Source organism: Eulemur rufifrons, chromosome 7 (genome assembly GCF_041146395.1).
Source record: "Eulemur rufifrons isolate Redbay chromosome 7, OSU_ERuf_1, whole genome shotgun sequence".
In the NCBI taxonomy this organism is placed as follows: domain Eukaryota; kingdom Metazoa; phylum Chordata; class Mammalia; order Primates; family Lemuridae; genus Eulemur; species Eulemur rufifrons.
In genome coordinates, this window is record NC_090989.1 from 204,479,047 (window position 1) to 204,504,264 (window position 25,218).

At 37.8% G+C, this 25,218-nt stretch overlaps 1 protein-coding gene across 2 annotated transcripts in view; it reads right to left on the bottom strand.

The window, feature by feature from the left end:
* Positions 1-25,218, bottom strand: part of LOC138388332 (terminal uridylyltransferase 7) — a 63,268-nt gene that overhangs the window by 4,331 nt on the left and 33,719 nt on the right. The window contains exons 17-28 of one of the 2 annotated variants that reach the window (XM_069476290.1): positions 23,820-23,877; positions 18,442-18,545; positions 17,345-17,434; positions 16,852-16,965; positions 16,600-16,677; positions 15,838-16,015; positions 14,297-14,344; positions 14,122-14,213; positions 11,814-11,929; positions 10,317-10,642; positions 8,140-8,216; positions 7,705-7,768 (exon numbers count right to left, since the gene is read on the bottom strand). In XM_069476290.1, coding sequence (XP_069332391.1) covers positions 7,705-7,768; positions 8,140-8,216; positions 10,317-10,642; positions 11,814-11,929; positions 14,122-14,213; positions 14,297-14,344; positions 15,838-16,015; positions 16,600-16,677; positions 16,852-16,965; positions 17,345-17,434; positions 18,442-18,545; positions 23,820-23,877 — 1,345 coding nt within the window. The remainder of the gene's footprint in view (positions 1-7,704; positions 7,769-8,139; positions 8,217-10,316; positions 10,643-11,813; positions 11,930-14,121; positions 14,214-14,296; positions 14,345-15,837; positions 16,016-16,599; positions 16,678-16,851; positions 16,966-17,344; positions 17,435-18,441; positions 18,546-23,819; positions 23,878-25,218) is intronic. The other variant, XM_069476291.1, reaches the window with a different exon arrangement.

Sequence of the window (25,218 nt, forward strand, 5' to 3'; positions counted from 1 at the left end):
GGACTACAGGGACGTACCACTGCACCCAGCTTGTAGAACATTCTTATTATGCACTATGATATGCCATTTAAATTTAAATATTTACCAAGGATACATTTGCTAAGGAATACATATATAAGAATTTTAAAAAGAACTGGAAGAGGGATGGGTAAAAAAAGAAAAAGAACTGGAAGGACACTTAAATTCATAATAATGGATGCCTCTAGGGCTAAGGGGGATACGACAGAGGAAGTGGGCCTGGGGATGGTAGTCAAGGGCACTTCCATCACCTTAGTAATTGATCTGTTTTAAAAAAGACGGAAAAACAATGCCAATTCTTTAGAAGATGAGTTATTGTTATATCATTATTTGTACCTGTTTGTTTTCCCCAAAATGTTACTCTAAGAATAGTACTAACAGTTGTACTACTATATCATTTAAACATGTAATCTACCACATTAAAACTTTAAGAAGACAGAATAATGGCCAGCAAACATATAAAAAAATGCTCAACATCTCTAATCATTAGAGAAATTCAAATGAAAACCACAATGAGATACCACCTAACCCCAGTGAGATTGGCCTCTATCAAAAAATCCCAAAACAACAAATGCTGGCGAGGATGTGGAGAGACGGCAACATGCTTACGCTGCTGGTGGGACTGCAAATTAGTGCAACCTCTGTGGAAAAGAATTTGGAGATACCTCAAAGAGCTAAAAATAGAAATACCACACGATCCAGCAATAGCACTATTAGGCATCTACCCAAAAGAGCAAAAGACATTCTATAATAAAGACATCTGCACCTGAATGTTTCTGGCAGCACAATTCACTATTGTGAGGATGTGGAAACAACCCAAGTGCCCGTTGATTCATGAGTGGATTATTAAAATGTGGTATATGTATACAATGGGATATTACTCAATTATAGGAAACGACAGGGATCTAGCAACCTCTTATATTTTCCTTTGGCCCATTATTCAAAGTGAGGTATCACAGAATCAGAAGAATAGGCTCCACATGTACTTGCCATCAAATTGGCACTGACTGATCAACACTATGGTGCTCACAGGGTAGTAATATTCTCCAGGGATGAGGAGACTGGGGAGGGGTAGACTCACAACTAATGGACATGGTGAGCATTGCAGAGGGGAAGGGCATGCCTCTAATCCCTGCTTGGGTGAGGTAAAGACATAATATGGAACCAAAATGTTTGTACTCTCATAATATCCTGAAATAAAAATAAAATAAAATAAAATAAAGCTTTTTTATTATTCCTGAACATCATATAAAATATTTGCACGTAAAAAAACAGAGTACTAAAAATAAGAATAAACTTTTATATAATGCAGGGGAAGAACATAAAATTTATAAAATTTTGTAAGCATGACTTGAAACCACCCCAAAGTTGGCTAGATCAAACTATTAAAACAAACATACATCCGTATGACAAACACATCTAAGTGAGGTTAAAAGAATAACAAACTGGCTTCGGAGGTGGTAATGGATGATGCAACATATTTGACAAAGCATGAATCAATTCCTACACAGATAGCACTCCTAAAAACAGATATGAATATTATAGTACAAAAATATAAAGACATAAAGAAATACAAATGAAAACAGGCAAAAAAATGTTAGAGTTCAATGGTAATTGTAGAAATTCAGGAAGATTGGCAAAATAAAAAAAGACTACCCTTTGAAGTCAGGGTATGGGAAACAGGTCAACACTGACTCTCTAGGATTGGGAACAATTACAATTTGGCATCACCACCAAAACGGACATACTTTTTAACCTATCATTCGTGTAAGTGGGGATTCATCCTGATGAAATAACTAGGCAAATACGCAAACATTCATTATAGTGCTTTATATAAACAGTGGTCTTCGAACTCGGGTCCATGTGTCCCTGCCCCTACTTGACAGGGCATGTAGGCAAGGATAGTTTTAAGAGAGTCAATTCCCAGATCCTCAACTTATACACGTACTGTCTTAAAACTGGTAAGTCTGTGAATGCCTCTGTGGTCAAAGCTTTGGGCCGGTTCTCAGCAATCACTCCACTTTCCCTTTCCAACTCCCTTTTACCAATTATTCTTCTCCTACTTTCCAAATGAAAGTCATCTCCTAACCACCAAATCTTACTGTGGTGCAGTGTCACGAGGTGAAAAAACCCGGAAAGGCAGGAGGCAAACAAAATGCTGACAGCTGTGGTAAATGTGAATGCCTCTAATAAACATGCAAATGTTTAGCTTTTGTAAAATTACATTGATAGCCGATAACCATTACAAATACTTTTTGATGCTACATCACTATGTGATTTCTGGTCATATAATTAAGGAATCAAAATAAATGAGTGGCACTGTTGCAATACATCTTCTGTTTCCAAACTAATAGTAAGTATGATAAACTTGAAGATATGTATAATAAAAATAAATCATTTTATGATAAAATCCTGTAGAGGAAGTACAGCAAAGGCATTCAAGGAGGAAAGGGAAATGATATAAAATTTCTGTCTGTTAAAGAAGAGCTGTGAGTGGGTATGAAAAAGCAATGATACTTATATTTCATTTAACACATTTAGGCCGGGCGCGGTGGCTCACGCCTGTAATCCTAGCACTCTGGGAGGCCGAGGCGGGTGGATCGCTCAAGGTCAGGAGTTCGAGACCAGCCTGAGCAAGAGCGAGACCCCGTCTCTACTAAAAATAGAAAGAAATTATATGGACAACTAAAAATATATATATAGAAAAATTAGCCCGGCATAGTGGCACATGCCTGTAGTCCCAGCTACTCGGGAGGCTGAGGCAGGAGGATCGCTTGAGCCCAGGAGTTTGAGGTTGCTGTGAGCTAGGCTGACGCCACGGCACTCACTCTAGCCTGGGCAACAAAGTGAGACTCTGTCTCAAAAAAAAAAAAAAAAAAAAAAAAAAAAACACATTTAAAGCTGATCTAAAAATTTTAAAATGTCTTATAACACTTCCCCTCAAAATTATATGCTTGGCAATTATAATGAAAAATTTATGTATCGACTTAAAAATGTACAAGATGATATATGAGCTTCCAATATTTTGGGAGAGAGTAAGTAAGTAAAAAAAGTTTTGAAGATACTGATATACCAAATATTTGAAAACAGCCACTCTATTAATAAGGAATGATTAGTAAATAATGTTATATCTGACAATGAAATCTCCCCATACTATTTTTAAAAGTATTTCTATTATTCTAAATTTATCATAAAGATCACTGTTTTTTTTTTTGTTTTTGTTTTTTTAAATCAGTAGGCTTTAAAATTCTGATCAAAGTTACTTAAGTATACATCCTCATGAGGATGAAAAGATAACCACCAATCTCTCACAGCATTTCTAATTTTTAAAATTTCAAGCCAAGATCAAAATGAAATAAATGAAAAAACACAGATTATTTTGTCCTATAAATCAGAAGAAATACATTATAGCAAGGTTGGAGACTTTCTGTTCACTACAATAACAAAGGGAAGCGATAATTTATTGTGTGATGTGTCTGATGCTGTGTTGAGTGCTTTATCTATACGAAGTTAATCCTACCAATTGTCCTGTGAGGTGTTAGCCCCAATTTACCAATAAGGAGACCGAGGCACAGACAGGCTAGATAACTTGACAGAGATCACACAACTAGTAAATGTTTGGGCTGGATTTCAAACCCAAGGGTCTGACTAAAACTCATGCTTTTTTTTGAGTCAGGGTCTCACTCTATTGCCCAGGCTGAGGTGCAGAGGCATCATCATGGTTCGCTGCAGCCTTGAACTCCAGGCCTCAAGTGATCCTCCTGCCTCAGCCTCCCAAGTAGCTAGGATTACAGGCGTGCACCACTATACCTGGTTAATTTTTTTATTTTTTGTAGAGATGGTGTCTGGCTGTGCTGCCCAGGCTGGTCTTGAACTCCTGGTCTCAAGTGATCCTCCTACCTCGGCCCCCAAAGTGCTGGGATTACAGGTGTGAGCCACTGTATCCAGCCAAAACTCATGTTCTTGACCATTCTCCCTCTTAGTCTTATTTCTTCAAAATTTGTTCACATTTAGTCAATAAAACTTACTGAATATATAAGGCACTGTGTTAGCCATGTGTATGTGGGGGAGGGAGGTAACAATGAAGAGCAAGGAAATCCTTGGAACTTTCTGTCTACTAATACCTAGTTTGGGAGTTAAGAACTCTATGCAGCCTAGTAGAAAGGCATGGAGGCAGTATCAGGAGAGGAAAGAACCTGACTGGGGGGGGTGCGCTTATCTTCTCTAGCACCCTGTAAGATCGGCAGTGTTAACACCAATTCAATGGAGTTGACATCTGGTGCAAGAGAAGCTAAACCTCATGCCAAAGGTCCATGCAGCTAAGTATGAGAGCAGGGGCTGTCCACACCAGCACACTCTCTTAGGAAACTACTAGTGGGTCACAGACAGACTTAATACTACGGAAAGGAAGAGCTTTGGGGAAATCAATACTACTTACAGTTGAGACATTATTTCACACTTACAACAATGTAGGTGATTTGCATGCATTTATCAAGGAAAAACTTAATCTGTCACATACTTACTTGAAGAGTTTAATTTATTGGATGGATTTTAACCACCTATAAATGTTTTCTTTTTTTCTCGTATAAGGTAGCATAGTTATTGTGATACATTTTCTCTGTAGTAAGTCTTTTACTGATAAGATAATTACAGAAATCTTATCTTATTGTGAATTGGTAATGCCAAGCATCCCTATTTCTCCCACTTTAAAACAAATTATAAAATTATAGTAAAATTCTGCTTTCAAATGTGTGAAGTCTTCAGCAGGAACAATGCTGGGACCTGCAGGCGTGGCAATACCCTGCAGAGATAACGACCTATCAATGGAATCAACACCACAAGCTTTTTGCTGCTCTCACACATGCAGGTGCTGGTCTGAGTACTTTCGCATGAATTTCTCAACATCCCTGCCAGTCAGGTATTATTATCATCCCCTATTTACAGGTGGGAATACTGAGGCACGTGGAGGATAAGGAGGTCTTTCAAGATCACGAAGCTAGAAGTCACAGCCATGTGATCTGACTGCGGGAAACCATGTTCTTAAACACTACGATACTTTATATGCTTGGAAAAATGGACATCTTGACCAAAGAATGATGAGTATTTTTCCTATGTAAAATGTTTTGAAAATATCTGAAGGCTGAAGCTTATAAAAAAGTAACATTCTTTTGGTTTGTCTACACATGGTATCTATGTGAATCTCAAAATCTCAGAGGAGCTATGGGGAAAAGAATTCCACCAACATGGGTTGGAGTGTTTCCCATGTACTTTCATCTCTTGGACTTACTCTCAGAGTCAACTTGGGTGTGATCTAGCGCATCAATCTCCTCAGCTACCTTTCAGGGTTGCTCTCAATATCAGCTCACCCCACAGCAGGCCCCATTCTCGTTTCACTTTTATTTGATGTAGGGGTTTTTCCCAATAGAACTATTCTCTCTCTCTTTTTTTTTTTTTGAGACAAGATTTCGCTCTGTTGTCCAGGCTAGAGTGCAGTGGCATCATCAAAGCTCACTGCAACCTCAAACTCCTGGCCTCAAGCAATCCTCCCTCCTCAGACTCCCGAAGAGCTGGGACTACAGGCTCACGCCACCATGCTCACCTAATTTTTCTATTTTTTGTAGAGACAGGGGTCTCACAGTCTCACACTCTTGCTCAGGCTGGTCTCAAATTCCTGACTTCAAGTGAGCCTCCCACTTGAGGCCTCCCTCAAGTGAGCCTCCCACCTCGGCCTCCCTCAAGTGAGCCTCCCACTTCGGCCTCCCTCAAGTGAGCCTCCCACCTCGGCCTCCCTCAAGTGAGCCTCCCACCTCGGCCTCCCTCAAGTGAGCCTCCCACCTCGGCCTCCCAGGGTGCTAGGATTACAGGCGTGAGACACTGCACTCACCACACTCTTATTTTTAAGTCCATGGATTCCACTGAGAATAATTACAAACCTTCCCAGGACACAGTTGCTCTAATGTTTTCTCATAGAGCCTACTTATCTGCCTATTTACCTTTCTTTTAAATTTTGATCATAAAGAGATCTGATGCCATTTCAAATGTTTTCCTCAATCATCTAAAAAAACCCAAAAAACTGTAAAATTCACACATCAAGAAAAAAAAAATGCCTAGTTCTATTTAGATCATTTTTTACTTGAGATAATCCATCTTGCTATTGACAGACACTTAAATAAGTCAATAATTCCATTAATTTTTCTCCTGTTAATAACATCCAAAGTACAGGAAGGTTCCCTGCAGCTATGGAGGGGGCCTGCAAGGGACTCGGCCATCCATGGGTTTGGTATCCGCGGGGGATCCTAGAACCAATCCCCAGAGGATACGATGGACTTTAGAGACAACCCTCACTGACCACTTTGTCTTGGTCTCCTTTGTTTATTTTCCTGGAGTCTCTAAATTGGCTGCTCGACATCTCTACTCGGGTATCCAAAAGGTATCTTAAACTTACACGTCTAAAATAGAACCCTATTTCTGCTCCAAACCTTCTATTTTCTGAGTCTTCCCCTGCACAGTAAATTCAACCTACATTTCTCCAGTGTTTAGGCCAAAAATTGAACTCTCATCTCTGAATCACTTTTCTCTCACACTTCACCATCTAATCCATCAACAAATCTTGTTGGTGCTACGTTCAAAACATCCCGAATATGACCAGTCATCTCTCTCTCCTCAACTACTGCGGTAGCCTCCTACTAGGTCTTTTAAAATAACATCACTCCTTGGCTGACAACCCTGCAAGAGTCTCTCAGATCTAACTTAGAGAAAAAAACTCCAGTGGCTACGGTTGCTGAAGACACTTCCCAGTTCAGACTCATTTGCTCTCTGTCCTCACCTCCTGCTGCTCACCCCCTGGCCCACTCCACTCTTGCCACACTGCCTCAGTGGTGCTGCAGAAAGAACTGTTTTCAGCTCTGCATGTAACAGTCCAATGCCAATCTCCCCCTGACTTGCCCCTTTGTTTCATTTGAGTCTTTGCTTAAATGTTACTTTATCAGAGAGGCTGCCTCTTCGTCCAACACTCTCTTTCCCTTTTCCTGCATTGTATTTCTTCTTAGCATCTGCCACCACGTGAAATATTATTAATATTTACGCATGTGAATTATTAATATTTACGCATTTCTTCATTGTCTGTATCTTCTGACAAGAACATACAGGCAATGAGAGAAGGGGCTTTGCTTGCTCACTGAGGTATCTTTAGTGTTGAAGCCAGTGCCCTGCACTTAGGAAGGGAGGGGGAAGCTTAAATATTTGCTGAAGGAATGAATAAATGGTGTAGCTGAGAGGTGAGGAGTGGAGTTCAGGCTAACAATTACTTTCTTTCCTTATTATGGTGCATAGCAAATAATTCCACCAGGAGAAAACACTGCTGTTAAGACAGAAGCAATTTCAAAGCAGAAACAAAAAGCACGGGGGAGGAACAAATAATTGAAGACCATGGTTACTACTCAGGGGTAGTATAAGAATCACCAGGAACGTTTACAAAATACACAGGCCCATGCATAACCACTGAAAAATCAGATTTAGGAAATGAAGGTAGAGGCCAGGAAACTGTATTTTTAAAAGTTACCGCAAGTGATTCTGATGTCCATCCCTGTTAAAACTACTTATTCAAAGGAAGAGTGCAAAAGGCCTGTGGTAAAGTATACAGTAAATAAAATAACACACATTTGTTTCATTTTTAAACCCACATACCTGACTGGGGACTCAAAAAAACTGTTGTTTTTTGTTTCTTTTTGTCTTCATGTAAAAGCACTGCCTAAAACATGAAACACACTGGCTTACAAAATCGGAAGGAATAGCATCTGAAACAGCCTTAACACCGAAACCGTATCCAAGGAGAGCTGAAGTTAGTCGTGTGGGTAGCGGAATTTTGCAAGTTAACTGAAAAGCAAGACACATAAGCTGGAATATTTAAACAAGGCCCTGCCACCCAGTGCCCAGCAAGCCTCACCACACACGGCAGGTGCGCGGCTCAGAGGAGCGCTGAGGGTTAGTCAGGAGGAAGGAGGGCCCGGGGCTGCTGGCACCTCGATGGGGACCTGGCACAGAGGGGTGAGCACTCGGTAAGTGTCTCTTGAATAAAGAGATGACAGAGCGGCTTCCTTCTCAGTTTTGAGCTAGGTTTACCTGAACAAATGTACCAGTTGGTCTCAAAGGGCTAGGTGAAGAAGGGGGTCCAAATACATAATCTGATTTAGTCATACCTAAAAAAGAAATCAGCACTTTTTGTTTCTACTTTCAACTCAAAGCAGTTCTGTTTTCAAACTTTCACAGAAAGAATTTTTGTTGTTATGACAGAAGCACCACTCAGGACGTTGTACAAACAAAAAATTAATATATTTGAAGAAATGAGAGGTAGGAGCATAATTTTTAGACAGGAAAACGCTGATTATGTTCAATTGCTACTGAAGGAGATTCACCATACTCTATCCCCACTCCTCCCTTCTGATTTCACTTTTGTAACACGATGACTACTTACTTCCATGTGTGACTACTGCATTCTGAAGAAACCACAGTCCTAGATGTGTGCTCATCCTTAGGCCTGATAATCCCCCTGCCACCAGGATATGCACCCCCCATCTTTGATTTGCTGTTGCACCCTCAGACTGCCAGAATCACTGCTCTGTTTGGAGAGCTTCACTAGTAAACAACTTAAAACTTGCAACTAGCTAGAAAAAAGAAATCCATCAAAGCTGGGGCAACTTTACCACTTTGTTGTACCTAAGAGGAACACAATGATAATCTGTTTCATGCTATTGGTAAACACAGACCTTGAGTTCTTATGAAGGGCAGCCTACAAAAATAATTTTGGTAAAATGATTTAAATCGTTATCTACACTATTTACACTTTCCTTATTTGTAAACTGGGGATATTAATACCATCACATTTAACAGAGATGTTGTGAATATTAAATGAGATTATCCATGTAAAACCATGTAAAGTACTTAAAATACTGCCTGACGCATAGTAAAGGCTCAATGAATGTTAGCAACTGTTACTACTTTAATTTCACTTAAACACATTTTCCTCTTATTACCATAAAAGAAAATCCTTTTATTCTGGTGTATGTCCCATGTGAGCTAGCCAAAGCTGTTTCGCCCATAAACATTTAAGTCCTATTTAAAAAATAATGGATAAAAATTTAAAAACTATATTTCTTTTTGTATAAAGTTCCTAAAAAAAAAAAAAAACCACAAGAATGGGCAATCTAAAAATCTTCTGTCTTGAAAAAGATAGTACACTATTTTGCTGAATATGATAAAATAAAATGGAAGAAAGGTATTGTTGTTCCAAGAACTATAAACACTGGAGTATTTTAAGGAAATTGCAAAGCAGCGCCGACTCTTTTTTTTAATGCTATTCCCAAACACATACACACTAAGGATAGCAACAGGGTTAACTACTTCAATTAGGAAAAGAAAAAAATGACTCCCCAGGGTTTCTTTTCTATGCTTATCAAATTCCATCCACTGGCACAAATTTATTCTGAGAAACAAAGTGAGAATGTATAAATTGCTTTGTAAATTATAGCTTACTGTACACACACAAGGTACTCTTGCACATAATAGACTCTTAAAAAGGTACCCACAACAGTCACTTCACCCATTTAGTAAAAATGGCCAATTCACATCCAACAATTCAAGGGGGCAAGATCTGTGCATGATTTTGAACTACTGATAATATATATTTTTTCTTCATCGTAAGAATAATCATGCTTACTTGTAGAAAATGAAAATAAAATCTAAAGAAAAAATCCTCCATAATTCCCCTCTGCAGACATAAGCAGTGTTAACCGTGCAGCATACTTCTTCTAGTCCCTTTCCGGTGCACGCGCCTGCGTGCATACAGACAAAACTACCAGTGGCTCACTGTGAGCCTGCAAACACGGTCTAGTGTCCTCAGTTAACCTGGGCTACTGCCTCCCCCGTTGGCTGGCCAGTGATTTGATTTCAAAAGTGCACATACTGAGTAGCAAAGCTTAAGTTGTAGCTCGTTTTCTGGTCACTGAGGCTCCGTTGTTCAGGTACTAGGGATGATTAGACTTTCATTTCCTTGATAATCTTAGAAAAGCCCATCAAATGACTTTCATAAGACTCTAAATAAGGCCAGGAATAAGTGTTTAAGATGTACAGAGGATCAGAATTAAAGGGGGAGTGGGATTTCACTTTCTTAAAAACAGTATCTCTTATGAGTAAATATATTTGTTGAAGCAATGAATATAACGAAAATAGTCAATAATTCTAAAAAGGAGATTTTCCTTGAGATGTTAGTGCAAACATCAAGGTGTGATAGGTGTCCCTACCTGGAGAGCCTTTAAACTGTGGGCATTCCTTTTTAATATGCCCTTCTCTTCCACAAATAAAACAACGTTTTTCTCTTAAGTCTTTGTCATCCTGTCTCTTCCATTTTTCCACTGGTAGCCTGAGAATCTTCTCCCTCCCCAGGTCGACAGCTGCCCTCACTGGCTTGGCTTTCTGAGGTGTGCACTGCATGGGCTTATCTTCTTTTGTTAACACCTCCCTTTCTGTATACTTGTTTTGAATTTCTTTGTCCTCTTTGCTTCTTTTTTCTTTGTTCTCAGGGTATCTTTGGTTCAGGCCATCTTCCTGATCTCGCCGTCGCCTCACTCTGTAGAAGACATCATACTAGTAGGAAAAATCTTAATAGAAACCTTACACAATATTAAGCCAACTCCAGAGTTATGAGATAATCAGAAATGGAAGGTATCAAAGGGAAAAGCAAAAACTTAACAAACTAAAGTCCACCTTCTCTATTAAGAAGTTACCTCAGGGCTTAAAGGTATAATTTTTCATTTTCAAACTTGCTCTAGTCTTATAAAACCAATTTTTGCAATTAGTGGGACTCCTTGGTTCAGTGAAACTCAAATTGTCCTTGGAGTGGTGTTTTGAATAGCCTTTCTGGTACATTAGCATTCTTGACTAGGCGCTGGAAATTTGAGATGTGAAAGTGTAAGTTCACAAAGAACAATGGTTATAAGGAGATCTGTGTTCTTAAATTATCAATATCATTTCTCCTTGCCCTATGTGATCACTGACTATTATTTGAGTAACAGGAAAAAGCACTACAAAAAGAGCTCCTCAAATTCCAGATGGTGACTTAATTTGAGTAGCATGTTTTAAAATAAGAATATTATTGTACAGTTAAAACCACCACTATTACCGCCCCAAACAACATGTCTCAAGCAAGCAGTCAAAAACACACCCCTCTTTGCTCCCTATAAGCATCACCAGAAGAAAGCAGGGTGACCAAACTGAGCAGCTCACCTAATCATAGCAATTAATAAGGGTTAGGCTGAGTACAAACAAAGGGTCCTGCATTCTAGGAAACTGTTCATGAATATAAATCCCAACATGCTACATCTCAGTTGTTGTACGTTAGAAATGTAACTGAAATACTGAAAAAGCTCATTCAACTGTTCACTGACTAAAAGATTCTGAACTTCTCACTACTGTAAGAGAAAAGAATTTTAGTTTCCTCTTTTCTTCTTCTGTCCTTGTTGGAGAGGCTAACTAATGATTAGGGCCGTGATCAAAATCAGGAAAGGAGATCAGGCCTGAAAGACTGCCACCCGCACCCCTGAGTCAATCCTAGTCATCTGTACTTAAAGCCATGTTTTAAATCACTTCGTTTTCTTTAAAAAAACAAAAACAAAACAACAAAACATTTATCTGAAAAATACTGGATTTCATACAAGCTTATTTTCTTTTACGATAGAACCCCATTTAAAACCTGGAATAAGAAAACAAAATGAAACCACCCCTTTTGAACATTTACTTACTTTCTCCTCATAGGACAGTCCTTCATGAAATGTCCAATTTTCCCACAAATTCGACAACATCTATCATTTGGGGCCAGCTCTCCTTCAGTTAGCACATCTGGATCAAAAAAGTATTCCTAGAAGAACAGAAATGTATAAAAGCCTCAACTATTAAACGTAAAATCAAAATATATAACTATACATTAAACAGTGATCTTACATACTAATGTTGACGTATAATTATTTTCAATAAGTATTTTTACCACTTAATTAAAAAAAAATCTAAAACCATCACGGTCTAAGTCAGGATAATTTTACCTAAATCCATTTTTGTCATACAGTTCAACACTAACCCTAAAGGTTTAAGCACATTTTTAAATAATCACATTACACCTCCCCTCGAGTCAGCTTCCCTAGGACGTGTGACGAAGTAAGGCCAGGTACAAAGGCTTTGTTTTCTCATAAAATGTAAAGACTAACACCTAGTGAACTGAGGAACATGATTTGTATTACACAGATTACATTGAGTAAAAGAAAACAGCTATGTGTTTACTGCATTGTTTTAGTGTGGCTTCTGACAGAAAAATAACAGAAGAAAGGAAAGACAATGGGTTTGGCCTCTTTGCTACTAAAATTAAAGTGGGGACCAGCAGCATTGGCATGACTCGGGAGCTTCGGGAAATGCAGAATCTTGGGCCTCACCCCCGACCTGCCAAATCAGAGTCTGCTTTTTAACAAAATCACCAGCTGATTTGTTTGAACAAGTTTCAGATGCACTGTTGTAGGAGACTGTCACCGCAATATCCAGCAAAAAACAGATGTACAGATGTCATCCAACACTGGATGTTTTATGAGTCTTCATTGTGGGGTGGGAGGGAATGAGGAGTTGTTGGTCAGAGGGAACAAAGTTTCAGACAGACAGGAAGAATCACTCTTGAGGTTTACTGCACAACAGGGTGACTACAGTCAGTAAGAATGTATTATATATTTCAAAATAACTAAGAGAGTAAATACAAATGTCACACCACAAAAAATGGCAAGTAAAGCAGTGGATATGTTAATTGGCTTGATTTAATCATTCCACACTGTATGCATGTATCAAAACACATTGTGGGCCAGGTGCCAGTGGCTCTCGCCTGTAACCCTGGCATTCTGGGAAGCTGAGGCAGGAGGACTCCTTGAGATCAGGAGTTCGAGAGCAGCATGAGCAAGAGCAAGACCGGCTCTACTAAAAATAGAAAGAAATTAGATGGAAAACAATAGAAAAAATTAGCCAGGTGTGGTGGTGCACGCCTGTAGTCCCAGCTACTCCAGAGGCTGAGGCAAGAGGATCACTTGAGCCCACGAGTTTGAGGTTACTATGAGCTAGGCTGTTGCCACGGCACTCTAGCCCAGGCAACATACTGAGACCCTGTCTCAAAAAAAAAAAAAAAAAAACAAAAAAACAAAACCAAACAAACAGAAAAAAAACACACTGTGCCACATAAATGCATATAATTGTTATGTATCAATTTAAAATAACATTAATTAAAAAGTCTTTATTAAGGAAATTAATGCAGAAAAAATAACTTTAGTCTTAGCAAAATCATCTAGTCTCTAACCATTTTTCTCTCGCTGAAATATATTTTCTATGAAATAACATTTGGGTTTGTCTTCAATAACTGTGGTTCCTTAGAAACCTGAGTATCAGGTTACATAAGAACAGACAGTTCTTTAGTACAGGCAGCACTGTCATTCTCCTAGTCCTATTAAGAGGATTTATTATTCCCTTGCAAGCAGAATGGAAAATGTAGATTCACATCAGGAGAGTGGAGGATGTACATAGATATGTACAAACTGGGCTTGGCCGAGGCCCGAATAAAGCTGAATGCTAGCAGAACAGCGAAGCTACCTACAAAGGCTGGCACAGATAATCAAGAATAAAAGGTATCAAAGGGAAAACCAAAAATTTAACAAATTTAAATTCACCTCTATTAAGAAGCTATTTGAAGGCTTAAAGGTGTAGTTTTTCTTTTTTTCATTTTCAAAGTTGCTTCAGTGCTGGTATTCATTTCCTTGGTATGTGTTACCCAAGGAAAAGAAACAGCAGCAAAATTAATTTTCCCACCCTAAGTCTACCTCTCTCTGCTCTCCTGATAAAAAACCTCCACCCAGGGACATTTAGAAATGGCGGGGGGCGGGCTTTTGGAATTATTTTGCATTGTATTAATAACTATTTATCTTGGCTAGATTCACCAGACTTTCAGAGTATTATAGTTATTACTGATGGACTATGTACAAATTAGGCACTTTTGAAATTATTTTTTTGGCATGTCCAACAGACACTTACCATTTTTGAGGGGTAGTCCTTTGGAAATCCTTTGACAGGAATACCAAAGACTCTTCTACCATTGATGAAAGCTTTCATTATGAAATTTGTCACTAAGAAGAAAAGAGTAAGAACTCAATTAGATGGATTAAAAAGAAAAGAGATTGCATTAAAATTTACAAACAAAATAACTTACTTTTCCTTGATAATCCAGCTCCAAGGTTATGATTCAAATCAAAAGGATCTAAGGAAACAAAATTAAGGAGAGTAAATAAGATAACAGGAAATGCCATTATTCATCTAATACGTGAAGCCCATATAACGAGAAGAAAGTATCATCTACTTTATCATTAATAACAGTATTAAATGACTGCCTTTTTATAATGAGCTTAAAATCTGTAATAAAGCTAAATAATATAGCTTTATTTTAAAAAAAATTAAAAGTTTTTAATCAGCTTTAAAATTTTTTAAATTTAAAATTTTATTTTTTTAATGTTTAGTTTTTGTGGAAAAACTTGCCTAAGGCAAGTTTTTCCACAGAAGTGTCCATCAGAAAAGAGGGTGTTGATTTATATTTAATTCCTTACAAAATCCTGTATATTATGATTGGTTGACTAATTTTTAATAAATACTGTTTGGAGAAGACACAATAGCCTGATATGAGGTGACACTAGTTCTGGATGCATATAGAAATCACAAAATTTATAACACTTTAGCACTGAATTTTCCTGCTAACTAACAAGTTTCGTAAAGATCACTTTAGAAAATAATTCAGCATGGAGATCATAAAACACACTATGAATTAAAATATACACAGACACATTCACCTTTCCCAGTGTCATGCCAAAGGCTATTTGGGTCTCAGGATACAATTTCCAGTAAAATCTTCATACAGATTCTCATATGATCTTTTATGTCTGCATCTCAAGTGTCTTAGATAGCTGTATACCTGATATGTTTTGGAGTATTATTTTAATTGCTATAAAAAGCTTACCTACTTAGTTTGGTGATGCTTTCTTCTGGTGATTTTTATGTGTGCAGGTATTTTTGGTTATTTGCTTGGTATAGTAGAGATACTACAATATTAGCTACTGTATAGTTAAAAACACTACAACTACCACCACTGAAGTTTCCCAATTTTAGAATAGCTGGCTATATAATCATGAAGACTTCTTTATAGTTTAGCCTATTACTAAGAGTTCATCTGAAAGTAATGTAGAAAATAAAAGCAAAACATAAACCTTCAAAAATTGAAAACAAATCATTAATAATTGGCAAGCTTCAATGGATCCTTGCACTCAATGGAAAAAGAAAAGGCTTGTCCACTGTTGAAATAAATGTCAAAATTTACATATAATTGACTTACAGGTAAACTCCTTCATCAACAGTAAACAAAGATCGTGAAAATTCACCTAGTGGCACTCTTCAAACCCTTTAACAGGAAGGTTTTAAAAGTCCCATTGTCTTGAAGATGTCTTATCTATACTGCTACCTTATTCTTCAGTATGTGCCCAATAATAGCAAAAGATTTGTCATGGTGAAAGGACAGTAGACATTTACAAATAAACCTTTAGGCTAGGAACAGACAAGCTGGTTTGGTGTGAGCAACAGTGGGACTGCTGCACTGCGTATCTGGAGCAGCAGCTCCTAGCTGCTCTGGAAAAGCTCTGTAGGGAGGAAGAACAATGCCTTCATAGTTCAATCTCTATACTCTAACAGTTGTAATTCTATTTGTACCTTCAATAACAATGTATTTTGAGGTCCACTGTTTCTTAAAAGTTGTAAGCAGACTTTTTCTCCTGATGCTAATAACATGTTCTTTAAAATCAAATTCCTCTGTGTAGAAACGAAGAAGGCCCAGCCACAGCTGCCCAACAGATTCTGTATTTTTTCCATATTCTGGCCAATAGGCAGGCTAGAAATAGAAGGGAACAAGGGATATCAAACTCTATAGTAAAGTGTTAAAATCAACATTTATTTGTATCTTGGGGAGTAAATTTGGATTTATTTCTAATTAACTAGTTTAAATAGACAAAAATATATAACTTTCCTTTCATATTTAAAAATACCATTTATATGAGTTTATTAATCTCAACTATATGACTTGGAGATAGGGAATGCTCAGTTTTTAGTGCTAAACCTCAGAACATGTTAGTGAGAGAATCCCGAAATAAATTCTGAGAGTTTTGGTGCTGCCTAGGTTATTACGTCTCTACAACTCAAAGACTCCCACAAAGCAAATGTTCCTTTACTTGGAATAAAGTTACTTAACCATTTAGAATTATTAGGCATTAAATAAATACTGTATATAGTCCCTAGACCCTCACCTGGCTTAATAAAATAGTTTCACTTCAAAGAAAACATCTATAAATTGCTAGTTTTTCATTATTATGATATAAGTATAACAAACAAAAAAATTGTTGAAAAGCTACATTACAGCATAGTAGAGCTGATTTTTAGTCAACGATATAGGAAAATCTTTACTCTTAAAATACATACCAGTTCATCTATTTGATCAAAAAAATAAATATTCCAGCCATCAACAAATATTTCAGGTTTCTTTTCACCTTTGTATATCTGAAATTAAATTTTAAACTATTAGTTTAGATTACAAACTTAATGCATTGATACAAAAACTTTTAGGAAAATAGTTAAAAATTTAACTATAGAACCACAGAATTTTAGAGAAGGAGGAGGGCTCAGAGATCACCCAGTTTTACAGGTAACAATTACAATGTTATTTACTAATACCTCTTGAAGGACAGGAATGACTGGTGGATTCCTCTGCTGGAGAAAATATAGCACCATAAGAGTGTATGCATATGATGATAAACTGCCTCTAGATGCATCACCGATATCACACATCTGGAGGGAAGGAAAACAAAGAACAAAGAAAAGAGCACCAATGTTTACGGTTAAGTTGGGAGCCATTTGATTACCATAAAAGTAAGAGATGTTTATTTTGGGTACTAATAAAAATCACATTTTCGATGGCTAAAATATGCCAACAAAACCAACCCAAACCAACCCAATTCAACAAAGCAGTGGACAATTAGGGACAAGCAAAATCATATCACAGTGTAAAATTTCAGATAAAAAAATTTTAGCTTTCTCCACAGGGATTCCCAAATAGTTACAGAAAGCATGTGACACGACTATAATTCATTAACAAGTACAGATTTCATGTTTTCAACAAGGTATGAAGATGCAATGAAATTTCATAATAAACAGGAAGCATACTCACCTTTGTAAATACTTTCATGGTATAACACAAATATTTCACTCTGGGATCAATGGCTGAATAAGCAGATAAAAGCCTTGTGTTATGAAGGGCCTGTTAAAAGGGAAATTACACTACAAGGTTACCGATTAGATGAAAAGGCTTTAAGTTGGAATATTCTAAATAAGTTTACACTGTGGTTCGTTACACAGAGAAGACATTTAGACTGAAATTATCTTTCCCTCTCTCTGAAGACAAGCTTCATTAATTCACTAGATAATAAAGAATTTTAAGTAACATCTGACTTCATGACCTCCATTATGTTAATATGTCTTTAGTGTGAACAACTAGAAAATAAGGGCTATTAACTAAATACTCTGTTCCCTTTAAGTATATGTAAGATCCCTTCACCCATGGTATTATTTCAATTAAATGTCCTCAGCAGCCAGAGAGATCCCATAAAGCCCTGAAACAAAACAGGTGTGAGCGTAAAAAGAATTGAGCATATCTAGATTACACTGTGCCCATCTGAAAGCGTAGCAGTGTCTCCAAAGACACATTACACCATAAATTAAAACAAAAGTTCAGGCTGGGCACGGTGGCTCAGGCCTGTAATCCTAGCACTGTGGGAGGCTGAGGTAGGAGGACTGGTTGTGCTCAGGCACTAAAGAGCAACCTGAGCAACAGCGAGACCTCATCTCTACTAAAAAAATAGAAAAATCAGCTGGACGTGGTGGCATGCGCCTGTAGTCCCAGCTACTCGGGAGGTTGAAGCAGGAGGATCGCTTGAGCCTAGGAGTTTGAGGTTGAAGTGAGCTCTGACGGTGCTACTGCACTCTATCTGGGGCGACAGAGCAAGACTCTTGTCTCAAAAAAAAAAAAAAGTTAAATAAATAATCAAACAAAGTTCAAACCAAATACAAGAGCCCGCCACTCTGGCCTCATTTTAAATGAATTCTCTGTTATATCCTTAGCTTCAGAACACTGCCAGGTACATAGCAAGCACTCATAAATAACTCTTGAAAGAATTAAGATAAAATAAATGGTTCACTCGAGATTTTCTCAAGTGAAACATTTGTTCCCCTAACCTCCCTAAAGAAAAAGCTGGAAGAAAATCTCACCAATGTGTTATACAAACTGATATCCACTTCCAGACCACTTCTCAAATGGAAGAACTTCACAATTGGCACCTTTGCTGTTGTAATAGGTAAGATGTTTCTCAAACCTAGTTTGGGAAATAAGATTGTACCATTAAATGCAGCAGCTACGGATATAAGTGGTTCTTGTGTTAACGTCCCAATATAAAATGATGTAAGCCTAACTTTGGCTTGTTTCACTGCATTCACTAGGACTAAAGACTTCTCTGTAATTAACAAATATCTGGGAAGACTATTCTGGCAAAGTTTACATTTGTTAAACACGTTAATGTTTGAACTACAAGAACCAAAAAGGCAAGCCACTGCCTTCCAGGAATTTAATGGTTCATGTGTACTCACTTCTTGTGTGCACAGGTGTGTGCACGTGCATGCATGTATGTACCTGTGTGGGTGTGGTTTGCCTGACAAATACCAAAACAGAGAAAACTACTAGAGTCTTTTTTTGTTTGTTTTTTTGAGGAAAGTTTTGCTCTGTCACCCAGGCTGGAGTGCAGTGGCACAATCATAGCTCACTGCAGCCTCAAACTCAAGGGATCCTCCTGCCTCAGCCTCTCGAATAGCTAGGACTTCAGGTGTGTACCACCATGCCCAGTTAATTTTTTAATTTTTTGTAGAGATGGGGTCTCACTATGTTGCCTAAGTTGGTCTCAAACTCCTGGCCTCAAGTGACAGAGTCTGAATTATGTGTCCTACCTATTCTCTCCATATGACTGTATCTAATTTGGAGAAAACCCTAGAGGCAATCGTTACGAATCCTCAAAACAAGCCACTTACCATGGAGTTAGAAGTTACAAAGGTAATAGAAAGGAATCAACTTCCATAGGAGAGGAGAAAATTGCCTGAGCTGGGCTTTGAAAAAGAAGAACAACAGGCAAAAATAGTGGTGGCTGAGGGGATTTACCAGTCAAGGGAAACTGCACATGAACAAAGAGACAGCCTGAAAAAGAATGGCATGCTCAGGGAACTTCCATGGAATTGTGCAGGTTGTAGAATGAGCTTCGCGGAAAGGAATACGAGGAACAGGAAAGGCAGGAGAAACCAGAAGAGCCCAAACAGAGAACATATATATCCTGCTAAGAAATATCCTTAGAGGCAAAGAGGAGCCAATGAACTAGGTAGGAATCACTGACCACATCTAATTATACAATGCCCAGGCGATAGGTAGACTGGAGGCACCTGGAATAACAGAGGCAGGATGACCACTTATTTTTTTATTTTTATTTAACTTTTTTTCTTTTCTATAAATATTCTTACTTTCTGCTGCTTTTTCTTATCTTGTCTTTGTCAGGCAAGGATGACTGCTTATGAACAATATCTGGGCCTGAACTCTCAGGGTGGCATCAGAATGAGAAGAAGCAAGTCATGTTTGAGACTCTCTATAACGGGATGGGAAGGGAAGGGTGATAAAAGAGGAAGAGCGCTAACAGTAAGGGTTACCACTTCCTGAGCACCTAAAGTGTGACAGTAGCACGTGAAGACTTCATTACAAACACTAAGGCTTATTTACCACTCTCACCTAACAGATGAAGAAACAGAGACCCGGCAAAAGTCACTTGCTTAGGAATACGCAGCTGATAAATTGTGGAGTTAGGATGTAAATCTAGGAAAGACTGACTCCAAACTTCTACTGAATCTAGTCAGGTTAATCTAGGTCAGGGCTAATCATCACTTCACCTGTTTTGGTAATTCCAAGGATGCCAATGTCAACAACCAAGAAAGAGGATTCCGAAGCAAGGGCAGGTAGTGGAGGTGGCTGCAGTGGAAGGCAGGTGGTAAAGAGAAAGAAGAGTTCACTCTGAGATGTAGTTTGTTATGAGAGGTGGTGGTATCTAGGACAGATGCATAGTGATCGTATCACCCAACTCAGGACAAAATATCATTGAGAAACAGGAATGTTTGCAGAGAACACCTGTGTGGAGGTGTTTAGTTTGCCATGAAGGTTATGATATTACAAGATAGATGACAGCAGAAATTTCAGGAAGAAAGGTCTGTATGGCAGATAAAGCAAATCTAACACACTGATTGGGAAAAGGGGAAAGGAAACTATTCACCGAATACTTAGAATTTGGTAGGCCCTGTACTTTAATGTATTTTCTTTCTTAATCTTAAATGCTAGTTCTATTATTTCCACTTTACAGATAAGGAACTGAGTGTCTGTAATGAGGCTGAGTGACTTTCTGGGATCACACAGCCCAGCAAGTGGGGAGCCAGGATTTAAAACCAGAGTCTGATTCTAGAATCTCCATCAACTATTTTGCTTTACTGGCTCTAAATGAGACAGCTTCTTCCTCATGTTCTTCACATTTGGAATTTGACACTGTTGATCATTGTAACACTCATGAGCCTGTCCTCTAGCATTTCTTCACAGTATACCATCCTCGTCCTTTCATAAACCATTCCATTCTGCCTCTCTGGTTATCAGTTTAAAAATTTTTTTCAAATAAATCCAAAAAAAAACCATTCCAAAGCCTCCCTTTTCAGTCTCTTAATTTCTGTCCACTGAAATGAGGCTCAGTCCTCAACTTCTCTCAAACAATTCCTTGGAATTCTGTTTTATTCTTGATCTCTTTCTCTCCCTTTCTCTTTGAGGCTTTCAATGCATAACTGTTTTATTTTCATCTTCAATTCTGACTGACAACCACCTATTTCTAATTGCTTGCTGGACTATTAACTCTTAGAGATCATACCTTCACAGTAAACTAAACACCTCAACACAGGTGTTTTCTGCAAACATCCTCATTTCTCAAGTACCCAGCCATCAGCCTTAACCCTTACTTTCCTACTTATAGGTGGCAAAATTTCCCATTTGGAATTTCTCATATCTTTTATCCTTTTAATACAGTGGCGTCCTGGCTGAGGGCCTGCTGCCCTGTCACCTAGATTGTACCTTTCCTAAAAGAGATGACACCAGCTGCCTAAAAACCCTATGATTTTCTTTTATTGGGTCCCTCCCCTACTGAAGAAACTTCAGTGGCTTCCAAATATCTGTACACTTCATCTTATCTCCTAATATTTCCCACTTGAAAATCCTCTCCAAATGTACCAATCTTCTGTCTTCCAGAATATTCCAAAGTAATTCTCATGCTCATGCCTATGCACTTAGGAATGACTTCTTTTCCCATCTTTTTCAAGTAGTAGTCACTATCATTTGAGATAACAAGTCCATCTCTTCCATGGACCTCCCCTATGCAACTCTTTCTCATATTCTCTCTCTCCTCAAAAGTTAATTGAATATTACCTTACGTTGTTACAGTTTGAGACTATCTTACTTATTTTAAGAACTGTAAGACTTACACAGATTCTTTATTTTTCCAGTATCCCTAAGTGCTAACACAGAGATAAGCACAGAGGAAACACACAATAAAATACCCGAGGAGACTGCTTTCGAACATATCAAGTTTTAGACATAGCCCTCTAGCTGTTATTAAATTCCTATTCCACGCAATCTGCATTTGATTATCATGATCCATGTGTCTAAGTCATTTCTAGTCTAAAAATGATCTGTTTTTAACATTGTTCCTTCTTAGGATATATATACTGAGATATTTCTGGGGGAAAGGGACATAGTGTCTATAGCTTACTCTCAAATGGTACAGAAAGAAATTGAGAGCAAGCAAGAGATAAAATGATAAATCAAAGGTGGTAAAATGTTAATTGGTGAATTTGAATGAAGGTTATACAGAGTTCTTTTTGTGACTTTTGCTGCTCTCCTTTAAGTCTGAAATTATTTAAATTATTTAAAAATACAAGTCAAAATCTAGCTCAGCACTAAAAAGCTTAATAGTGGTGGTAACTTAGTACTTTACTTTCTTTACATATCTTCAAAACAAAACAAAAAACACATCCTGTACAGGCAGAATTCCCAAGTGAGGGAAACATCTCCTTCAATGACCAATGAAAACTATATTGATATATATCTGAAAAAAACAAAACCAAAAAACCTGATGTCTTAGGTTAATTTTCACTGGAAAGAAATCAAAATTAATATTTTTTCCCTTTTATTTAAACATGATATCTGCTTTATTTAAGGTCTGGAAATAAAAATTATAAAGAAAAGGGGCACTCAAGGTGTATGTTTGTGTGTGCCTAGGTGTGTGTGCATGTCGATGCCGTGAGTAAAAGTCTATTCTCGACTGAAATATAAGAAAGCTTTTCAGCTGGGCACGGTGGTTCACGCCTGTAAACCTAGCACTTAGGGAGGCCGAGGTGGGAGGATTGCTTGAGACCAGGAGTTCGAGACCAGCCTGAGTAAGAGGGAGAGATCCCATCTCTACAAAAAATAGAAAAATTAGCCAGGCATGATGGCACTTGCCTGTAGTGCCAGCTGCTTGGGAGGCTGAGAAAGGAGGATCACTTGAGCCCAGGAGTTTGAGGTTGCAGTGAGCTATGATGATGCCATTGTACTCTAGCCCTGGCAACAGAGCAAGATCCTGTCTCAAAACAAAACAAAACAAAAGGTTTTCATGGATAGATCATGGATTTTAAGTTCCCTGAGGACAGACCATATTTACTTTCATTCTCAGCCCTCAGCACAGAAGTTTGCTGTCACATTTTAAAAGAAGATTTTGACTGCTAATAGAATCCATAGCTACCCCGGCAGCAAAAGAATGCTAATGGCACTTCAATTCTGTGCACAATTTATAGATGTGTAGAATATACATTTTACTGCTATAAATACTTCAGCAACTCCTACATTCTGACTTACACACAATGTCAATAAGGCAAAATGATTTCCAGAGTTTCTTGCCTGTCTGGTGTATGCTTTGTTTTGAAAAAAACTGAACTAGGCAACGATATGCACATAATTTATCACCAATTTCTCGGCCTTTCATACTTATTCACACAAGATTTTTTAAAGACGCTAGTATTGCAAATATTCTATAAATGAGCCACCACACTGCTTCACAGCATCAGTAAATTCTAAGTACAGTCAGCCCTCCATAACCATGGTTCTGCACCCCCAGATTCAACCAACTTCAGACTAAAAATATTTCGGGAGAAAAAAAGAAAACAATAAAAATAATACAAATACAAAAACCAATTCAGTATAACAACTATTTACATAGCATTTACATCGTATTAGGTATCACAAGTAACCTAGAGATGATTTAACGTATACAGGAGAATGGGCACAAATTATATGCAAATACTATGCCATTTTATATAAGGGATTTGAGCATATGAGGATTTTGGTATCTATGTGTGCGTGTGCACGCACATGTGTGTATGTGCGCGCGCATGTGTGAGCGTCCTGGAACCAAACCCCCTGAGATAGAGAGAACACTATGTAAAATACTAATAAAAAGAAAAAAAATATTTTCAGAAAAAGTTTATAGAGGTACCTGAATGTTTTCTGAGCACTCTTGCCAATTCTTCAATAGTCCTTACACAGTCCAACCCCTGAAACAAAGATGGCACAAACAATTGAACCAACACTGGAAGACAGGTTCCTAAACTGATTATAAACAGTTTCCATTACCTTCAGAAACAAGGAAATTAATTTCAATTCAGTCTCTATATATTTTTCCCTTATAGCTGAATATCATAGTCAGTATTCATAGGAAATATCCTGTGGATACAAAAACCACCAAATACCATATTTCCTAATTGCTTTTGGACATGTAACAAAGGCTAAAATTAGTCAGGAAGCCTGCAGACCCAAGGTTTCCAAAAAAGTCTCTGAATCATGGTCGAGGACCTCCATTTGTTCCCACTATATATTTATATCACTCAGAAGTACCCCATGTGCCAGAATATGTAAGAAGGCCTTCTGTGCCCCTTCTTATTTATTCTGGGTAGACATTCATTATAGTTTAAGAGTTGACTGAATTGCTGTGGAGGGTGATTAAGCTCACATTATTTCCCCGTAGGACTAGCCAAAATAATAATGCACAAAAGTAAAGTCATATACCAAAAATAAATAATATTTCAAATAAATCATAATTAAAAACATTTAGGTTGACCCTACCAACAGAAGCCCTTTTGATGGTTATATACATCCCAGAACATATTTGAAATTTTATTTCAGAAATGCCCTCAAAACTAGTTGACAAGCCATGTTTAAAAAAAAAAAAATTCAACCTTAAGGATGTACAATTGAGTCATTCTGTATATTGAACCAATCTTGCTTATCTACTTTATTCACCTAGTTCAGGATAGATCACTTTTGACTGTTTTCCCAAATCAGATACATCCTCCAAATACAAAGACTAAAACTAAGAAAAGGAATAAAGGGTCTTCAGTAACAGCAACATCACTCATTTGGATAATCAGCATTTGAACTGCTGTTAAAAATTAAAAAAAGAATAGAGACTCAGCACTTCTCAGACTTTGTATCTTTATATATATGGTATTTTATATTTTATAAATGTCTTCAGATACATCAGGGGCTGGCGAACTTGTTCTGCTTTGCGGGCCATATGGCCTCTGTCACAGGTACTAAACCCTGCACTTACAGAGCGAAAGCAGCCATAGACAATACTTAAATGAATGGGTGTGGCTCTGCTCTAATAAAACTTCATTCACAAAAACAGGCAGTCGGGGGCTGAATTTAGCCCATGGACCATAGTCTGCTGACTCCTGACACACATGATTCAAACTAATGTGTACAACAATCACCTGAGCTAAAAGGGAATAGAAATTATTTCCATTTCACAGATTATCTACCAAAGACCATATGTCTTGGTACTGATGAAACCAAGTTTGTCTGAAATCCAGGTCTCTGGACTATAAGGTTAGTGC